General features: G+C 36.5%; 2 protein-coding genes across 2 annotated transcripts in view; both read right to left on the bottom strand.

Annotated features, from left to right (window-relative positions):
• LOC148948935 (uncharacterized) overlaps nucleotides 1-17,294 on the bottom strand; it is a 57,157-nt gene extending 39,863 nt beyond the window's left edge. Inside the window, exon 1 of the mRNA XM_089094141.1 lies at nucleotides 17,220-17,294. Within this exon, the coding sequence (XP_088950267.1) occupies nucleotides 17,220-17,294 (75 nt within the window). The remainder of the gene's footprint in view (nucleotides 1-17,219) is intronic.
• LOC148948934 (potassium voltage-gated channel protein Shaw-like) overlaps nucleotides 1-19,026 on the bottom strand; it is a 198,779-nt gene that overhangs the window by 94,346 nt on the left and 85,407 nt on the right. The gene's annotated exons all lie outside the window — the stretch shown is intronic.

The raw sequence follows: 19,026 nt of genomic DNA, 5'->3' as shown, positions 1-19,026 counted from the left end.
CTTTGAAACAGATGATAGGGAACCCGTATAGCAGACAGCAGGTTTGTTAGTTTAAATTCATAGAGAGGGACATCAGCTTTCTTCCGATTACTTTTTCAAACAATTTTGAAGACCGGGGTACTTTACAAATACTTGCAAGTTTTATATTAAGCGTAAGAGTATGTAAAATAGGGAAATGGTCTAAGTCTTGTCCTTCAGCATGTACAAACACTATTGATGTAGTAATACTAGGTGAGCAAATAATATGATCAATATTGCTCTTACTGCCTGAATGGTGAATGTAAGAAAACGGATGAGTTTTGGGTATAATATGGTAAGATGGAAGGCAATCTAACAACGAATCACTTCTCACTGAAGAATAATTTATACCCGTATTGAGGTCACCAATGATAATATAATCTAGAGAACTAGAAAGAATTTTTTCCACTGAAAACTTCAACGTGTTGCAAGCTTTAGCATATCTAGTCATTGATCTGGCAGAACGATCATCATAAGGCAGATACGAATTAACGAAAACTGTAGTGCCCATACGAACAGCCAAAAAAACTCGTCCGAGTAAAAATCACCGGCAAACCCAAATTCGAATTGCACTTAAAAACAATAGCTAGCCCACCGGATGGGCAGCCTCTTGTGGCTTTGGCAGTAATAAAAACATCATGATGTGGGCTCCAACGCAAAAGGTTAATGCTAAAGTCTGTAAGGATACGCTCCAGTTGATATACGAAATCAAAATTATTGAACAGCTCATCAACGACAAATTTCTTATTCTTTATACCATTAATATTGAACTATGTTATTGGAAACACCAGAGTCAATGCGGAATGGAGGAGTGCAACATTAGCTGCTTAGATACTGGTCAGGACAGGCTATGAGAAGAATGATTTTTACTACAGTTAGCACACTTGGGAGCAGCGCTACAAGGAATATCCTTAGTAGAAAGACGTGGCCCAGCACATCTGGCACATTTCGGGACATTTCTGGTGCAAGCAGTTTGAAAGTGATCGCATGACCGGCATTTGAAGCAGCATTTAGGTATTTCCTTAAATTGATGAATTCGAAAAAAATTAATATCCAACTTTAATTCCTTCTTTGAAATAAGCAGACTGAGTGAAGGAATCTTCAAATTCAAGCTTGACTGACATAGTCTGGCCCAGTCGATTTGCACTTTTTATACCTTGCAGTCTATTAATAAGCGAAAGGTCGACATCAACTGGAAAACCTCTGAGAATCCCAAAAAAGCGCTTGGATCGTACTTTAACTGTTGCTCCTTTAATAAAGTTCTGAACTGATATACAAAAATCTTCAGTTGCAGATTTATCAATATTGACATGCCATTTGTCATTAACAGGTTATTTATTTAAAACCTAAAATAAATAAAAATTTTCTATATATGAAGGAGGCTTCCCCTCCTAGGCTCCTCTTTCTTTACTCTAAATTTTGATTTTTTCTCAATTCTTTAAGAAAAACTTAAAAAACATTAGGGCCGCCTAATGAGAATAAAAGCTTTGTCAAACCAATTGAGATTTAACTTTAAAGAGGAAGGTATTTAGAAGGATGCAGCCCCACTCATATATGCACTAATTTTTTGTCTTTTTCAATGTTTTTCTGTACTTTCAGTTGAAAAAAAACTTATTTTTCTAGATTCTAATTCCTGATTGTTAATCAGATCATGCCGGAAAATCCGACTCTCTCAAGGTGGTTTCAGGCACCATCCCCTATCCTCACTCTGCACCAACGGACACTCTTCCATAACTTATGATTTGAAATTTAAAAAAAAGTTTACTATTCTTATTAAACGGTAAGTCTAACAAAAAGTTAAAACTTACGACTAATTAAAAGTATACTAAAGTACATGTATGCTATAGCCTATAGCTATATACTAAATTACACTGTAGTATATATGTATGCTATATACTAAACTATACTAAAGTATACGTAATAATTTCTATCCATTTTAAGTTTTGATGTTGCTCCTTACTTTCAGTTAAAAAAAGCTTTTTTGTAAAGATTTAATTCCTCATCGTTCTCAAATAATACCGGGAAATCTGGCTCTCCTCTATGAAAAATCCCTTCCTCCACGGAGGGAAATTCCCTCAAGACAATTCCATCCAAGCTGAAAATTCCAACCAGAAACTTTCTTGCGGACGATCTCAGGTGAAAAAAAATAAAGCTATTCAGATTATATTTAAAGCTATTCAGACGGAGATGGCCGAATCTGTTGCCTCAAGTCTCTACAATGAACGGGAAAAGGAAATATTAGAGAACAGACGGTAAGTAAAGGCACTGCTAAAAACTACAGCCTCACTTGGACGGCAAGGTCCTGCATTTCGTGGCCATGATGAAAGAGAGTCTAGTGCCAATCGAGAGAATTTCGTTGAGACGGCAGGTCTTTTAACGGAAATCAACCCAAACCTAATGGACAAGTCTCACAAGACCTATGGCCATTACTTGTCCCACGAGTGCAAAAACGAATACATTAAGGTCATAGGAAATAAAATTAAAAGTTCTAACGCAGAAGAAGTCAGAGATGCGAAGTATTTTGCCGTCCTTGCTGAAAAAATAAAAGACCTCTAAAAGAAGGAACCACTCGCGATTTGAGTGCGCTTTACACATGATATGAAAATCAAACGAAGAGCCATAGGTTGCTACCACATGCGCAAGGCTGACGCTGAGAGTTTGGCTGACTTTATTTACAATTATAAAAGGATATCGGCCTTGCCTGGTCAAAATGTGAAGGACAGTGCTATGACGAAGCGAGTTTAATGAGCGGACGTTTTTCAGGATTACAGGTCCGTCTCCCGGAAAAAGCGGTGTACACTCAGTGTCATTCCCATGGACATAACCTTGTTATTGGCGATTGTATGCAGAAAATACAAAGAATTTCGTCTGTATTTTCAGTTTTGCGAATAGTTTATGGTTTTGTCTCCTACAGCAACACTCGATACCAGTTGTTTATCGATCCCCAGAAAACTGACAAATTGTCCGTTCTAACACTTGAAAGGACAGTTGTTACACGTTAGTCTTACTGGTATAGATCAGTGGCTAAAATTCTGGTAAGATGTGACTGCATACTTGCAGTTCTGTCAGTTCTTCAAGAATCTCCTGACAGGGAGGAAGCGGAAGAAGTTACAGGTCTTAAGAATCAACCAGAGTCGTTTCCCTTCATATTCAGTTTGCATGTCATTCACGAATTTCCTGCAGTGATCAAACGTCTTTCTCAACAACTGCAGGCCCCTGATATGATCATTTCAGACGTCTGGACTTTAATCACCACAACAAAAAACCAACTGAAGACAATGCGTGATATAAAATATTTTTTAGCCCTATACGGAAAGTCTAAGGAGATGGCTATTAATGTCGGAGCTGATCTGTCGGAAACAGGCGCTCTTGCTTCAACCATACCAGCAAAATCAAAACAAGTTCAGAAGATATCCGGGGGACTCAGGGACTATTTGACGACATCAACACTTGGAAAGCACAGCACTGAATCTGAGGGCACAAGAACAGAAGAGAAAATGCAAAGAGAGTTCTACGAGGTTTTGGACAGAGTGGTAAATGAGTTTGAAGAGCATTTTTCTGTCCAGCTGCCAGTACTAGAAGCCACACGATGCCTTAACCTCAAATCCGAAGACTTCATGAACAAAGATTTACTTCTCAAGATTGCGACATACTTTGGTAAGGCTGGCATCAATTTTATAGAGCTGAAGAGTCAAGCTTAGATAGCTCGTACATATGTGTCAGTTTCCACGGAAAATGCTTCTTATCATAGGCAGGGCAATCGCGCTGCCTAAGTAAAGTACGATGTTGGCACAATGTATTATTTATTTCAGTTGGACCAGGACACTTTGTATCGAAGCAGTTGTCGTAGAAACTTCGAAAAGGGCTCATTTGATTGAAAATTTGAGTGGCTAGTGCCGTTTTTAATAGTCGAAAGTGATTGGAAGGCAAATAACACCCCTTCGGCACCCAAAATTTCCCCAAACACATCCAATCAATATTTTGAAATAGCCATTTTGCTCAGCATAGTTGATTTCCAAATAGAAATTATGTTTTTGAGGAGGACACTCTCCCAGAGCTCTCAGGTTGTAGGTTATGCCCTGGGGGCATATAAGATTATTATAGAAAGCGTTGTCGTAGAAACTCCAAAAAAGGCTCATTCGATTGTAAATTCAAAGGGCTAGTGCCCTTTTTAATAGTCAAAAGTGATTGGAGGGGAACTAACCCCCCTCTCACGCCCACATTTGCCGAAACACATCCAATCAAAATTTTGTGATAGCCATTCTGTTCAACGTAGTTGAAAGTTCCGAAAATTAGGACTTTGAGGATGACATCCCCTCCACAGCTCTCAGAGCAAAGTTTATAGATTATGCCCTGGGGCCTATAAGATTTTCATAGGAAAAGATGTCATAGAAACTTCAAAAGGGGCTCATTCGATTGGAAATTGAAATGGCTAGTGCCCTTTTTAATAGTCGAAAGTGATTGGAAGACAACTACCACCCTTTCCACGCCGACCATTTAGCCAAACACATTCAATCAAATTTTTGAGACAGCCATTTTGTTCAACGTAGTTGAAAGTTCTGGAAATTAGGTCCTTGAGGATGATAATCCCCTCAGAGCCCTCGGGGCGAGGGTTATAGATTATACCCTGGGGGCATATAAGGTTTTTATTGAAATCTTTGTCGTAAAAACTAAAAAAAGGGCGCATTCGATTGGAAATTCAAAGGGCTAGTGCCCTTTCTAATAGTCGAAAGTCATTAGAGGGCAACTAAACCCTCTCTCACGCCCACCTTTTCCCCAAACACATACAATGAAAATTTTAGATGGCTATTTTGTTCAACGTAGTTGAAAGTTTTGAAATTAGGTATTTAAGGATGACACCCCCCCCCACAGCCCTCAAGGCAAGGGTTGTGAGTTATGCCCTGGGGTTAAATAAGGTTTTTTATAGAAAACACTTGTCATTGAAACTTCAAAAAGGCCTCATTTCATTGGAAATTGAAATGGCTAGTAGGTTTTCCAATAGTCGTAAGTAATTGTAGGGCAACTAACCCCCCTCTCACGCCCACCATTTCCCCAAACAAATTCAATTAAAATTTTGAGATAGCTATTTTGTTCAACGTACCTGAACGTTCTAGAAATTATGATTTTGAGGATGACAAACCCCCCAAACCCCTCCTTGGAAAGGGTTGTAAGTTATGCCCTGGGGGTATATAAGGTTTTTATAGAATGCATTTTCGTAGAGACTTCAAAAAGGACTCATTGGATTGGAAACTAAAATGGCTAGTACCCTTTTTGACAGTCGAAAGTGATTGGAGGGCAACTAGCCTCCCTCTCAAGCTCACCATTTCCGCAAACACATCCAAGCAAAATTTTGAGATAGCCATTTTGTTCTACGTAGATGGAAATTTTGTAAATTAGGTCTTTGAGGATGACACTACCCCCAGAGCCATCAGGGCTAAGATTGTAAGCTATGCCCTGGGAGCATGTAAGTTTTTTTTTATAGAAAATGTTGTCGTAGTAACTTCAAAAAAGGCTCATTCAATTGGAAATTGAAATGTATAGTGCCCTTTTTAATAGTCGAAAGGGATTGGAAGACCACCCCTTCCACGCCAAACATTTATCCATACACATCCAAACAAAATTTTAAGGTAGCCATTTTGTTCAACGTAGTTGAAAGTTCTGGAAATTTTTGAGGATGATAATCCCCTCAAAGCCCTCAGGGAAAGGCTTATAGGTTATACCCTGGGGGCATATATGGTTTTCTTTAAATCTTTTGTCGTAGAAAATTGAAAAAGGGCGCATTTGATTGGAAATTCAAAGGGCTACTGCCCTTTCTAATAGTCGAAACTGATTGGAGGGCAAATAACCCCCCTCTCACGCCCACCTTTTCCCCAAACACATAAAAACACAAGTTTAGATAGCCATTTTGTTCAATGTAGTGGAAAGTTTTGGAAATTAGGTCTTTAAGGATGACACCCCCCCCCCCACAGCCCTCTTGTAAGTTATGCCCTAAAGGAATACAAGGTTTTTTATGGAAAACTTTGTCATAGAAGCTTCAAAAAGGGCTCATTCCATTGGAAATTGAAATGGCTAGTGGCCTTTTTAATAGTTGAAAGTAATTGGAGGGCAACTAACGCCCCTTTCACGCCCACCATTTTCCCAAACGCATACAATCAAAATTATGAGATAGCTATTTTTTCAACGTAGTTGAAATTTCTGGAAATTATGTCTTTGAGGGTGATAACCCCCCCCCCCACAGCCCTCAGGGCAAGGGTTGTAATTTAGGCCCTGGGGGCATATGAGGTTTTTATAGAAAGCGTTGTTGTAAGACTTCAAAAAGGGTTCATTCGATTGGAAACTGAAATGGCTAGTGCCCTTTTTAATAGTCGAAAGTGATTGTAGGGCACCTAGCCCCCCTCTCAAGCTCACCATTTCCGAAAACACATCCAATCAAAATTTTTAGATAGCCATTTTGTTCAACGTAGACGAAAGTTCTGGGAATTAGGTGTTTTGGGATGACACTCCCCCCAGAGCCATCAGCACTAAGTTTGTAAGCTATGCAAACTTATTGTTATACAAAATATTGTCGTAGAAACTTCAAAAAAGGTTTTTTCAATTGGAAATTGAAAGGTCTAGTGCCCTTTTTAATATGCTATTCGAAACTGATTGGAGGGCAACTAAGCTCCCTCTCACGCCCATGATTTCCCAAAACACATCCAATCAAAATTTTGAGATAGCCATTTTCCCAACATAGTTGAAAGTTTTGGATATTATGTCTTTGAGCGTTCAGGGCACACCCCTCAGGGCATGGGTTGTAAGTTATACCCCGGGGGATGTAAGGTTTTTATTTGAGCGTTGTAATAGAAGCTTCTAAGGGCTAGAGCTCTTTTTAATAGTCAAAAGTGATTGGAGGAAAACTACTACCCCTCCCACGCCCACCATTTCCCTAAAAACATCCAATAAAAATTTTGAGATAACAATTTTGTTCAATGTAGTTGAAAAGTCCGAAAATTATGTCTTTGAGGATGGCACTCCCACGACAGCCCTCACCGCAAGGGTTGTAAATTATGCCCTGGGGGCATATAAGGTTTTATAGAAAACGTTATCGTAGAAACTTTCAAAAACGGATCATTCGATTAGAAATTGAAAGCTCTAGTGCCCTATTTAATAGTTGAAAATGATTGGAGGGCAACTAACGTTTCTCTCAAGCCTACCATTTCCCCAAACCCATCCAATCAAAATTTTGAAATAGACATTTTGTTCAACGTAGTTGAAAGTTCTGGAAACTAGGTCTTTGCCAGCGTTGCCGTAGAAACTTAAAAAAGGACTCATTCAATTGGGAATTGAGAGGGCTAGTGCCCTTATTAATAGCCAATAGTTATCGGAGGACGAATGCCCCCCCATACCCATCATTTCCCCAAACACTTCCGATCAACATTTTGATATAGCAACTTTGTTTAACGTAGTTTAAGGGTCCAGATTTTATATTTTTGAGTATGACAACCGCCAACAGCTCTCAGGACTAAGGTTGTAAGTTATGCCCTGGGGGCATATAATGTCAAATGGAAAGTGTTGTCACAAAAAATTCAAAAAGGTCTCTTTTGATTTGAAATTGAGAGGGCTATTGCATTTTTTAATAGTAAAAAGTAATCAGTAATCTACCCCCATACCCCTCAGGACAAGGGTCACAAGTTATGCCCTTGGGTCATATAAAGTTTTATAGAAATTTTTTTCGTAAAACCTTCATAAAGGGATCATTTGATTAGAAATTGAGAGGACTAGTGCCTTTTTAATTAGTCTAAAGTGACCAGAGTGCAAATGTCTCCCTCCACGCCTATCATTTCCCCAAACACTTCCAATCAAAATTTTGATATAGCCATTTTGTTAAGCCTATCAAAAAGGTCTGGAAATTATGTCTTTGAGGATAAAAAAAAACCAGCCCTCAGGGCAAGGGTTGTCAGTTATGCCCTGGGCACATATAGGGTTTTTTATAGTAAATGTGGTCATATAAACTTCAAAGGGGGCTCATTGGATTGGTAATCAGACGCTCTAGTGCTCTTTTTATGAGTCAAAGCGATCAGAGGCAGCTATCCTCTCGCCCCTACACACACGTCATATTGTCCTGAGATACGTCTAATAGAAATTATGAGATAGCCATTCTATTCAAAATAGTCTAAATATCATATAACTCGACTTATGGGGTTAAAACAAACCCCAGAGATTAGGGGCAATGGTTATAAGTCATGCCCAGAGGGTATTAAAGATTTTTAACTTGGGAAGAGGCTCAGTCTTTCTCCCTGAAAAAGACTATGTCAATATAAAACGAACAGAAATTAATCAAAAAGATTTTTGCACGAAATAAGTTTTTCAAAGAAAAGTAAAGAACTCCAAAAACCCAAAAACGATCAAAAATAGAATTAAATAATTTACCAAGCATACAACTACCTTAAATCAGTGTCAATAAATAAATGAAACCCAAAACGAATAGAAATTAAAATAAGCCAAACTCAAAACGCGCAGAAATTAATCTTAGTAGGGTTCTAAACCCTATGCTTTCTAAAAGTCAGAATATTATTTGTACTTTACTGAAAAAAAATCTTTTAAATGTTTTTATTTATAACTTTAAGAAAACAAAAACTAATTAAGATTTTAAGGAATAAATATGAACGTATGTATATTAAACTGACAATGCAAATTTGTTCAGTAAATTCATTTGATTTTTTTTTCAGTAAAGTACAAATTATACTCTGGCTTTTAGAAAGCATAGGGCTTAGAACCCTATTCAGATTAATTTCTGATCGTTTTGAGTTTCAATTATTTTACTTTCTGTTTGTTTTGGGTTTCATTTATTAATTGATACTTATTTCTGGTAGTTGTATGCTTGGTAGATTATTCGATTGTATTTCTGCTCATTTGTTTTTTTTTTAGCTCTTTACTTTTTTTTTAACAACTTATTTTGTGCGAAATTTTTTTTTGATTAATGTTCTCTGAAAAGGCTGCAGTGAAGGAGCTCGATTTTGAAAAGCTTCTGGTAGACTTCGCAAAAATGAAGCCAAAGAGGTATCCATTACTTAAGTAACTTTCACGTGACTTTCACTTTTGAATTTGTGTGGTAAATGTTCCATCTTGTAACGATTTTTTTTTTGTACCTAACCAGGTGGCAAAAGGAAAAATCTAAATACATTACGTTGCTTTAATATGCATTCGAAGACTAATTTAAAGAGTAGTCTACCAAACAGAACAATTACATTTTGAGTCTGGACGGCGGTCCAAAATCGATCTTTGGCCCCCCTGGAATATTCTGAAATGGCGCCACTGGGTGATTAGACAGCCAAGCCAAACATTACTGCCTTTCCTCCTATCTAATAAAAAAACTTTTACTTTTTATTTCAAATGAAAACAAAGAACAATATTAAAACTTAAAAAGAACAGAAATTATTCCGTATATAAGGGAGGTTTCTCCCGCCTTAACCAACGCTCTATAGATTATTAGACTTATAGTGCTATGGTGAAAGCATTTATGACGAAAAAATTAAAGTTCAAATAGAAAGGTAGTGTCGTCTTCGAAAAAATACCAAAGTATTTATGATTTCATCAAATGCTCAACCGATTGTCTTTTAAAACATTTCAACTAAAAATGGTACTGCCTAAACAAACGCACCTCATTTAGTTCTTCTATTTTTGAGATAGGCTATTGTGAATGTATAACCCCCGTCATAAGTATATGGAACAATTTTTGTTTTCTTTTGGTTTTGATGTCGTTCTTTACTGATAATTTGAAGAAAAAAAACAGGGGGTTTGCCCATAGTCAATACCTCGCTCTTTACGCTATAGTTAGAATTTTCTTTAAATTCTTTAAGAATGACCCCTGAATCACAAAGGCCGTTTAATTAGAATAGATAGCTCTTTTGAAAGTACTAAAAAAGACTTAGCGTAAAGAGCGAGGTATTGACTAGGGGGCAAAACCCCTTATATACCTAATAATTTGTAATAGAATATAATTTTTGATTTAATGAAAAAAATTCAAACGAATGTATCTTATCAGTTTAACATACACTTTCTCATATTTATCCTTTAAAATTTTAATTGAATTTGGATTTCTTAAAATGTGAAAAGGTTTAAAAGAAATTTTTCAGTAAAGGACAAATTATATTCTAGCTTTTAGAAAGCATAGGGGTTTTGAACCCTACTCATATTAATTCTGCTCGTTTTGAGTTTGACTCTGTTATTTATTTTAATTTCTGTTCGTTTTGTCATTTATTGATTTGTCGTTTTGTCGTTTTGTCATTATTTGTTTTGTCATTATTGTGTCATTTATTGATAGTGATTAAATAAAAAAAAAAGGTTTTTAACTGAACGTAAGGAGCGACATTAAACCTTAAAACGAACAGAAATTATTCCGTATATGAAAGGGGCTGTCCCCTCCTCAACGCCTCGCTCTTTACGCTAAAGGGGCTGTCACGAATAATTAAAACAGAGTTTTCATATTCATTTTACTTTTATTTGGTTAAATGGTTTTCACGAAACGTGTTTAATTTTATTTATGAATGTTTTTATTAGTAATAAATATACGTAAATTACAAATTAACTTACGTAACGAACTACTATATTCATATATTTTTAATACGTATATTAGGGGGTTCGCCCCCTAGTCAAAACCTTGCTTATTACGGTAAAGTTCGAATTTTGTTCCAATTCTTAAAAATGACCCCTGAATCACAAAGGCTGTTAAGTAGAACAAATAGTTCTTATGAAAGTTTCTTACTAAAAAATATTTGGCTTAAAGAGCGAGGTATTGACTAGAGGGTAAACTAAAAAATAAATAAATAAATAATAAAACATTATAGCCGTATGGCCTTTACTATAGGCACTATAGTTTTTACTTCACTATAGGCTATAGCGTTTCCTCTGATTGAAATTAAATAAAAAAAAACCAAGTCTTTTAACTGAAAGTAAGGAACGACGTTAAAACTTAAAACGAACAGAAATTATTCCGTACATGAAAGGGGCTGTCCCCTCCTCAACGCCTCGCTCTTTACACTAAAGTTTTTGATTGTTTAAAAAAATAGAGTTGTGAGAAAGTCAAACTTTAACGTAAAGAGCGAGGCGTTGAGGAGGGGACAGCCCCTTTAATATGCGGAATAATTTCTGCTCGTTTTAAGTTTTAAAGTCGCTCCTTACTTTCAGTTTAAAAAAAACTTGTTTTTCATTTATTTAATTTTTGAACGTTTTTGAATAAACGCAGGTTTTGATTTTGGCTCATCGTACATGAATAATTAAAACAAAGTTTTCATATCTATTTTAGTTTTATTTGGTTAAATGGCTTTCACGAAACTTGTTTAATTTTATTTATGAACGTTTTTATTAGTAATAAATATACGTAACTTACGAATTAACTTACGTAACGAACTTCTATATTCATATATTTTTAATACGTGTATTAGGGGGTTCGCCCCCCTAGTCAATACCTCGCTCTTTACACTAAAGTTCGAATTTTGCTCCAATTCTTTAAAAATGACCCCTTAATCACAAAGGCCGTTAATTAGAATAAATACCTCTTATGAAAGTACTAAAAAATCTTTGGCTTAAAGAGCGAGGTACTTACTAGGACTAGGGGGTGAACCCAATCATATACGTAATATTTTCTGTTCGTTTTAAGTTCTGATGTTGCTCCTTACTGTCAGTTGAAAAACTTTTTTTCTTTATTTAATTTCTGATATTTTTTTTAAATAATGCTGGGAAATCCGGCACCCCCTTGATAGAAATGTCCCTTCCCCCATGAAAATTTCCTCCATGAAAAGATCCTCCCACATAACCCCCGACCCACCCTACCCCCCAACCACTACCAGAAACAATCCCCCATGAAAACGTCTGTATACTTCCCAATAACCAATAGTATATGTTAACATTGGGTAAAGTTCATAACTTTCAGACCTCCCCATGGGGACTTCCGGGGATAAATAATCCTAAGAGACATAGTTATCGTATTTTCGACCATGCTGAACAAAATGGCTATCTCAAAATTTTTATCGGGTGACTTTGGGAAAAAATGAGCGTGGGAGGGGGCCTAGTTGCCCTCCATTTTTTGTCACTTAAAAAGGGAACTAGAACTTTTATTTCCGTTTCAATGATCCCTCTCACGATATTCTAGGACCACTGGGTCGATGGTCACCCCTGGGAAAAAAAACAAAAAAATAAAATGAACACGCATCCGTGATCTTTCTTCTGGCAAAAAATGCAAAATTCCACACTTTTGTAGATAGGAGCTTGAAACCTCTACAGTAGGGTTCTCTGATACGCTGAATCTGATGGTGTGATTTCCATTAAAGTTCTATAACTTTTAGGGGTTCTTTCCCTCTTTTTTCAAAAATCAGCCAAATTTTCTCAGGTGCGTAACTTTTGATGGGTAGGTTTCAAGTTTAGTTTCATCAACTAAACTTGATGAAACTCATATATTTGAAATCAGCATTAAAATCTGATTCTTTTGATGTATCTATTGGTATCAAAATATCGTTTCCTGGAGTTTCGGTTTCTATTGAGCCGGGTCGCTCCTTACTTACAGTTCGTTACCACTAACTGTTTGATTTATGGTAGTTGTATGCTTGTTAGATTATTTGAATCCTTTTTGTTTGTTTTGGTTTAATACAGTTCTTTACTTTTTTTGAAAAACTTTGTTTCGTGGAGAAAGTTTTTATAATTAATTAAAATAAGTAGCGCTTTTGAATGTAATAAAAAAACCTTGGCGTAAAGAGCGAGGTATTGACGAGGGAGCGAGCCCCTTTATATACGTAATAGTTTCTGTTCGTTTTAAATTTTTATGCTGCTCCTTACTTTCAGTTGAAAAAACTTGTTTTTTTTCATTTAATTTCTGATCATTTTTTAAATAATGCTGGGAAATCCCGCGACCTCCTCATGGAAAATTCTCTTCCCCATGAAAAATACCTCCATGGAAAGGTAGTCCCACGTAACCGCTCCCTCCGACCACCCCCTGCAAAAGAAAAAAATTGCTCTGAATACGGCTGTATACTTCCCAATGACCAATACTATATCAAACAGTTCGTGGTAACGAACTGTAAGTAAGGAGCGACCCGGCTCAATGGTAACCGAAACTCTAGAAAACGGGTTATTGATACCAATAGATATATCAAAAGAATCAGATTTCAATGCTGATTTCAAATATATAACTTTCATCAAGTTTAGTGCTACCCATCAAAAGTTACGCGCCTTAGAAAATTTGGCTGATTTTCAAAAAAGGGGGAAAGACCCCCTAAAAGTTATAGAACCTTAATGAAAATCACACCATCATATTCAGCGTATCAGAGAACCCTACTGTAGAGGTTTCAAGCTCCTATCTACAAAAATGTGGAATTTTACATTTTTTGCCAGAAGAAAGATCACGGATGCGTGTTTATGTGTTTGTTTGTTTGTTTGTTTGTTTGTTTTTTGTTTTTTTTTCCCCAGGGATGGTCGTATCAATCCAGTGGTACTAGAATATCGTAGGAGGGTTTATTCGAACGGAAAAAAAAAGTTATAGTGCCCTTTCTAAGTGACCAAAAAAAATGTATGGCAGCTAGGCCCCCTCCCACGCTTATGATTTTCCCAAAGTCACCCGATCAAAATTTTGAGATAGCCAATTTGTTCAGCATGGTCGAAAATATGATAAATATGTCTTTTAGGATGACTTAGTCCCCCGAATTTCCCAGAGGGAGGGCTAAAAGTTATGAACTTTACCCAATGTTAACATATAGCATTGGTTATTGGGAAGTATACAGAAGTTTTCAGGAGGTTTTTTTCTGGTAGTGGGAGGGAAGGGTGGGTCGGGGGTTATTTTGGAGGATCTGTTCGTGAAGGAAGTTTTCCTGGGGGAAGGGAAATTGCCATGAAGGGGGCGCCGGACTTGCAAGCATTATTTATTTGTTATTGGGAAGTATACAACCATTTTCAGGAAGGATTTTTTCTGAAGGGGGGGGGGCTAGAGGAGGGGGTTACTCTGGAGAATATTTCCGTAGAGGATGTTTCTTTGGGGTAAGGGACATTTCTATGAAGGGGGCGCCGGATTTCCAAGCATTATTTAAGAAACGATCAGAAATTAAATAAAAAAAAACAAGTTTTTTCAACTGAAATGTAAGAAGGAATATTAGAACTTAAAACGAACAGAAATTATAACGTATGTGAGAGGGTTCTCCCCCAAGTCAGTACCTCGCTCTTTACGCTACAGTTTTTTTTTAGTACTTTCAAAAGAGCTATCTATTCAAATTAAACGGCCTTTGTGATTCAGTGGTTTATTAATAAAAATTTTTTTTAACTTTTAACGTAAAGAGCGTTGTATTGACTAAGGGGAGAACCCCTTCATATAAGTAATAACATATACGTAATAAAAAAAACAATAAAAAAACAAGCGATACGGCTCAATAATAATCGAAACTTTTAAAAACGAAATTTTTATGTCAATAAATGTATCAAAAGAATGTGTTTATAATGCTGATCCTAAATATATAAATTTTATTAGGTTTATTATTACTCATCAAAGGCTACGAGCCTGAGAAAATTTACTCGATTTTTTAAAGAGGGGGGAAACATCCCCTACAAGTGAAAGAATTTTAATGAAAATCACACCGTCAGATTCAGCGTATCAGACAACCCTATTACATAGGTTTCAAGCTCATATCTGCAAAAATCTGCAACTTTGTATTTTTTGCCAGAAGAAAAATATACGAATATAGAAGTTAGCTACGTAAGTTAAATTGTAAAGACATCCATTTAGCAAAAGAAAAGTAAAATTTTTATGCAAATAAAAGCTGCATTAACTAAAAAACGATCAGAAATTAAATTAAAAAAACAAGTTTTTTAAACTGAAAGTAAGGAGCGACATTAAAACTTAAAACGAACAGAAACTATTCCGTATATGAAGGAGCTGTCCCCTCCTCAACGCCTCGCTCTTTATGCTAAAGTTTGACTCTGTCTCACAACTTTATTTTTTAAAACAATAAAAAACTTTAGCGTAAAGAGCGAGGCGTTGAGGAGGGGACAGCCCCTTTCATATACGGAATAATTTCTGTTCGTTTTAAGTTTTAATGTCGCTCCTTACTTTCAGTTTAAAAAACTTGTTTTTTTTATTTAATGTAAACAAGGAGCAAAGTTCATAACTTGCAGCCTTTTCCCTGGGGACTGTGGGCGATTGAGTCGTCCTCAAAGACATGGTTATTAGATTTTTCGACTATGCTGAACAAAATGGCTATCTCAAAATTTTGGAAATTTTTAATTTTCACTCGAATGAGCCCTCTAACGAAATTCTAGGACCACTGGATCAATATTATCACCCCCCCCCCCCAAAAAAAAACTCGTATCCGTGATCTTTCTACTGGCGAAAAATACAAAATTCCGCATTTTTCCAGATAGGAGTTTGAAACCTTTACAGTAGGGTTCTCTAATACACTGAATCTGACGGTGTAATTTTTATTAAGAACGACATCCAAGGGGTGTTTTCCCCTTTTTTCTAAAATAAGGCACATTTTCTCAGGCTCGCCACTTTTGAAGGCTAAAACTAAATTTGATGCAACTTATATTTTTGAAATCAGCATGAAAATTCGATTCTTTTGATGTATCTATTGGTATCAAAGTTCCGTTTTTAAGAGTTTAGGCTACAATTGAGCCGGGTCGCTCCTTACGTTGCCTCCTTACGGGTCGCTCCTTACGTTCGTTGCCGCGAACTGTTTGATTCAGTACCACAAACAGTTTGAAAACATATGTGTGAATACAGAGTACTTCATAAATTAAGGGCTAAATTAAGGGATAACAACCCTATGGGCATGCTTAACCTGATTATTTGAACCTTTGAAATTTTTAGAGTTAATAAATATATGAAACGTCTCAGCACGGAGACCTACACAGGAGCAAATAACAGAAAAAGGCACAAAAGGGATCTGATTGCTCTCCAAGTTCGTTCATTCTTTAAAAAACACCCTATAACGCTCACTCTCCAATTAAATGATCCCCTCCCATGCTTCTACCGCTAACCCTTCCATATGAGATGACCGAAAAACATTTTTTGGGGTCTTTTCTGGCTCTTTGTAAGCCCTAGTATTGTGGCAAGCCTTTTTTTTACTTCTGTATTTTGGTCTCTTAGAAAAAGGACGTAAAAATATAAGTTTTGGGTCGATCACAGACATTTCTTTTTGAATTTTTTTTTTTGTCTTTCATCTTAAGGGAGGGAGAACCGTGCCCCAAGACAATTTCTGTTGTGTGTAAGCCTCCTTTTAGCCCAAGGACTTGCGGCTGTAAGTGTTTAACTGACCAGGGAAAAAACGTCTTTTTGCCCATATTTGGGCCCATTCACCTACAAAAATGTTGTTTATCCTTTTGCCCGAAGGACGATCCATTAGAGCTTCAAGCCATTGTCGCAAGCAACATCGAACGAACCATTTCCATTATAAACCGCATTTGTAAACAGATGGCAATTTATTAATTACGTCCTTGGCCCATGGATAGTGGAGTCACACCCTGCCAGAAGGCATCTATTGGACCTTTCCACTATTTAGAAGAAAATGACTATCTTTCAAAAATTTGATGAAATGTCTTGGGGCGCCACAGTGGATATTAAAAAGGGTATAGGAGGGGGATGGTTGTCCACCAGTCATTTCTAACTTTTAAAAGGCACTGGCCCCTTTCCGTTTGAATGAGTTCCCTTTGAAGTTTCCAGGACCCTCCCCCCTCCATATGAAGTGCCAGGTGGAAAATTATATAATGAAGGTTTATGGCTCTTTACTTTGGCAGTATTAGACGGCTGCCTCTGAAAAATATTTGGCCCGTCCTTTTGCACTAAGATCTTACATCTAAGATCTTGCATCTTTCTGCAAAGATTATCCTTTTTTAATTCATCTTTGTTCCAAGATCTGAAAGCTCACTGATGTTAGCAAAAAGTGTGAAAGACGCCATCTTTCTGCCATATAGAACAATGATGAGATAACTTTGATGATATACTCATCATTGTTCTCAGACCGCTGATAAGAGCAGAATGATTAAAGATGTTTGCAAGAAAACACCATTAGATGTAAGATCTTAGTGCTAAGATTTCACTTTTAACCGTTCTTTGTCAAAAGATGTAAGATCTTAGCAAATAGATGAGTAAAAGAACGGCCATATTATAAACAGATTATACGACTTGGCATTGCAAAAATACTCCGTAAGCTTTAATATAGAGTTTTCAAAAGAAAATTGCTTACCTTTTCATTTTTCGATAATGGCGAAAGATGGGTAATGTTTAAATTTTGACAAGGATGAATTTTCGTAAGAAACATTTTGAATTTTCGAATATTCCATATTCTGTAGTGTGTGAAGAGTAGTAAGCTTTGGAAATGTTTAAATTGAAACAAACAGGCTTAAACGTTTGTAGATGATTGTTGCCGTGAATAACCCCACCCAGATCGGTCGAGATTAGATTATCTGCTGGAAAAACAAATTGCAATTAACTAAAGAGCTGTTGCGAAAGCAGACATATCGGCTGCAGCAATAGCTGCAACCCACTGAAGAATGAACCACAGGTCCAAAACCCATAATACCCGAAAGCTTAAAAACATGTCTTGAAAAAAAATAACCATCCAGTAAGCAAACTCTTTCATTTAAAGCTGATTCAGGAATGATTAAATTAAAAAAAAACAAGTTTTTTCAACTGAAAGTATGGAGCAACATTAAAACTTAAAACGAACAGAAAATTCTGTATATGAGATAGTTCGCCCACTAGTCAATATCTCGCTCACTACGCTAAAGTTCGAATTTTGTTCGAATCACAAATCCCTGAACCAAAAAGACCGTTTTATTAGAATAGATAGCTCTTTTGAAAGTACCAAAAAAAACTTTAGCGTAAAGAGTGAGGTATTGACTAGGGGACAAATCCCCTCATATACGTAATAATTTCTGTTCGTTTTAAATTTTAATGTTGCTCCTTACTTTCAGTTGAAAAAACTTTTTTTTTTTATTTAAAGCCTGTTCATTTTTTAAATAATGCTGGGAAATCCGGCACCCCCTTCATAGAAATGTCTCTTACCCCAAGGAAACATCCTCCATGGAAATATCCTCCCAAGTAGCCCCCTCTTCCGCCCCTTCTCCCACCAGAAAAAATCCCTCATGAAAACGTCTGTATACTTCCCAATAACCAATACTATATGTAAACAAGGGGCAAAGTTCAAAACTTGCAGCCCTTCCCATGTAAACTGTGGGGGATTGAGTCATCCTTAAAGACATATTTATTATATTTTCGACTATGCTGAACAAAATGGCTGTCTCAAAATTTTGATTGGGTGACTTTGGGAAAAAAACAAGGGTGAGAGGGGGCCAAGTTGCCCTCCAATTTTTAAGGTCACTTAAAAAGGGTACTAAAACATTTAATTTTCATTCGAATGATCCCTCTCACGATATTCTAGGACTACTGGATCAATACTATCACCCCTGAGAAAAAAAAAAAACAAATAAACACACATCCGTGATCTTTCTTCTGGCAAAAAAAAAAAAATACAAAATTCCACATTTTGCAGATAGGAGCTGGAAACATCTACAGTAAAGTTTTCTGTTACGCTGAATCTGATGGTTTGATTTTAATTAAGATTTTATCACTTTTAGGGTTTTTTCCCCCTTTTTTCAAAAATAAGGCAATTTTTTTCAGGCTCGTAACTTTTGATTGGTTGGAATAAAATAGGATAAGCTTATATATTTGAAATCAGCATAAAAATACAATTCTTTTAGTGTATCTACTTGCATCAAAATTCGGTTTTTTAGAGTTTAGGTTACTATTGAGCCGAGTCGCTCCTTGCTTAGAGTTCGCTGCCACAAACTGTTTGATAGCTATTCCATTGCAGTGGCTTAATAGCAACATTTGATTGCAAGGACAAATTTTCGGTGCTTTGTATACTGTCTAAGAGAATCACACTCTAACCTGAACCCCCCCCCAGATTTAAGACAGGTTAAGAATACACACTCCAATTCACCAAAAATAAATTTACAAAGCCGTACAACAACCCCTGAAAGTATTAACTA

This window comes from Artemia sp. Qi Xiang Cuo, chromosome 9 (assembly GCF_049724085.1).
Source record: "Artemia sp. Qi Xiang Cuo chromosome 9, ASM4972408v1, whole genome shotgun sequence".
NCBI lineage: Eukaryota > Metazoa > Arthropoda > Branchiopoda > Anostraca > Artemiidae > Artemia > Artemia sp. Qi Xiang Cuo.
Note: the sequence above shows the minus strand (reverse complement) of the source record. Positions and strands in the feature narration are given on the sequence as shown.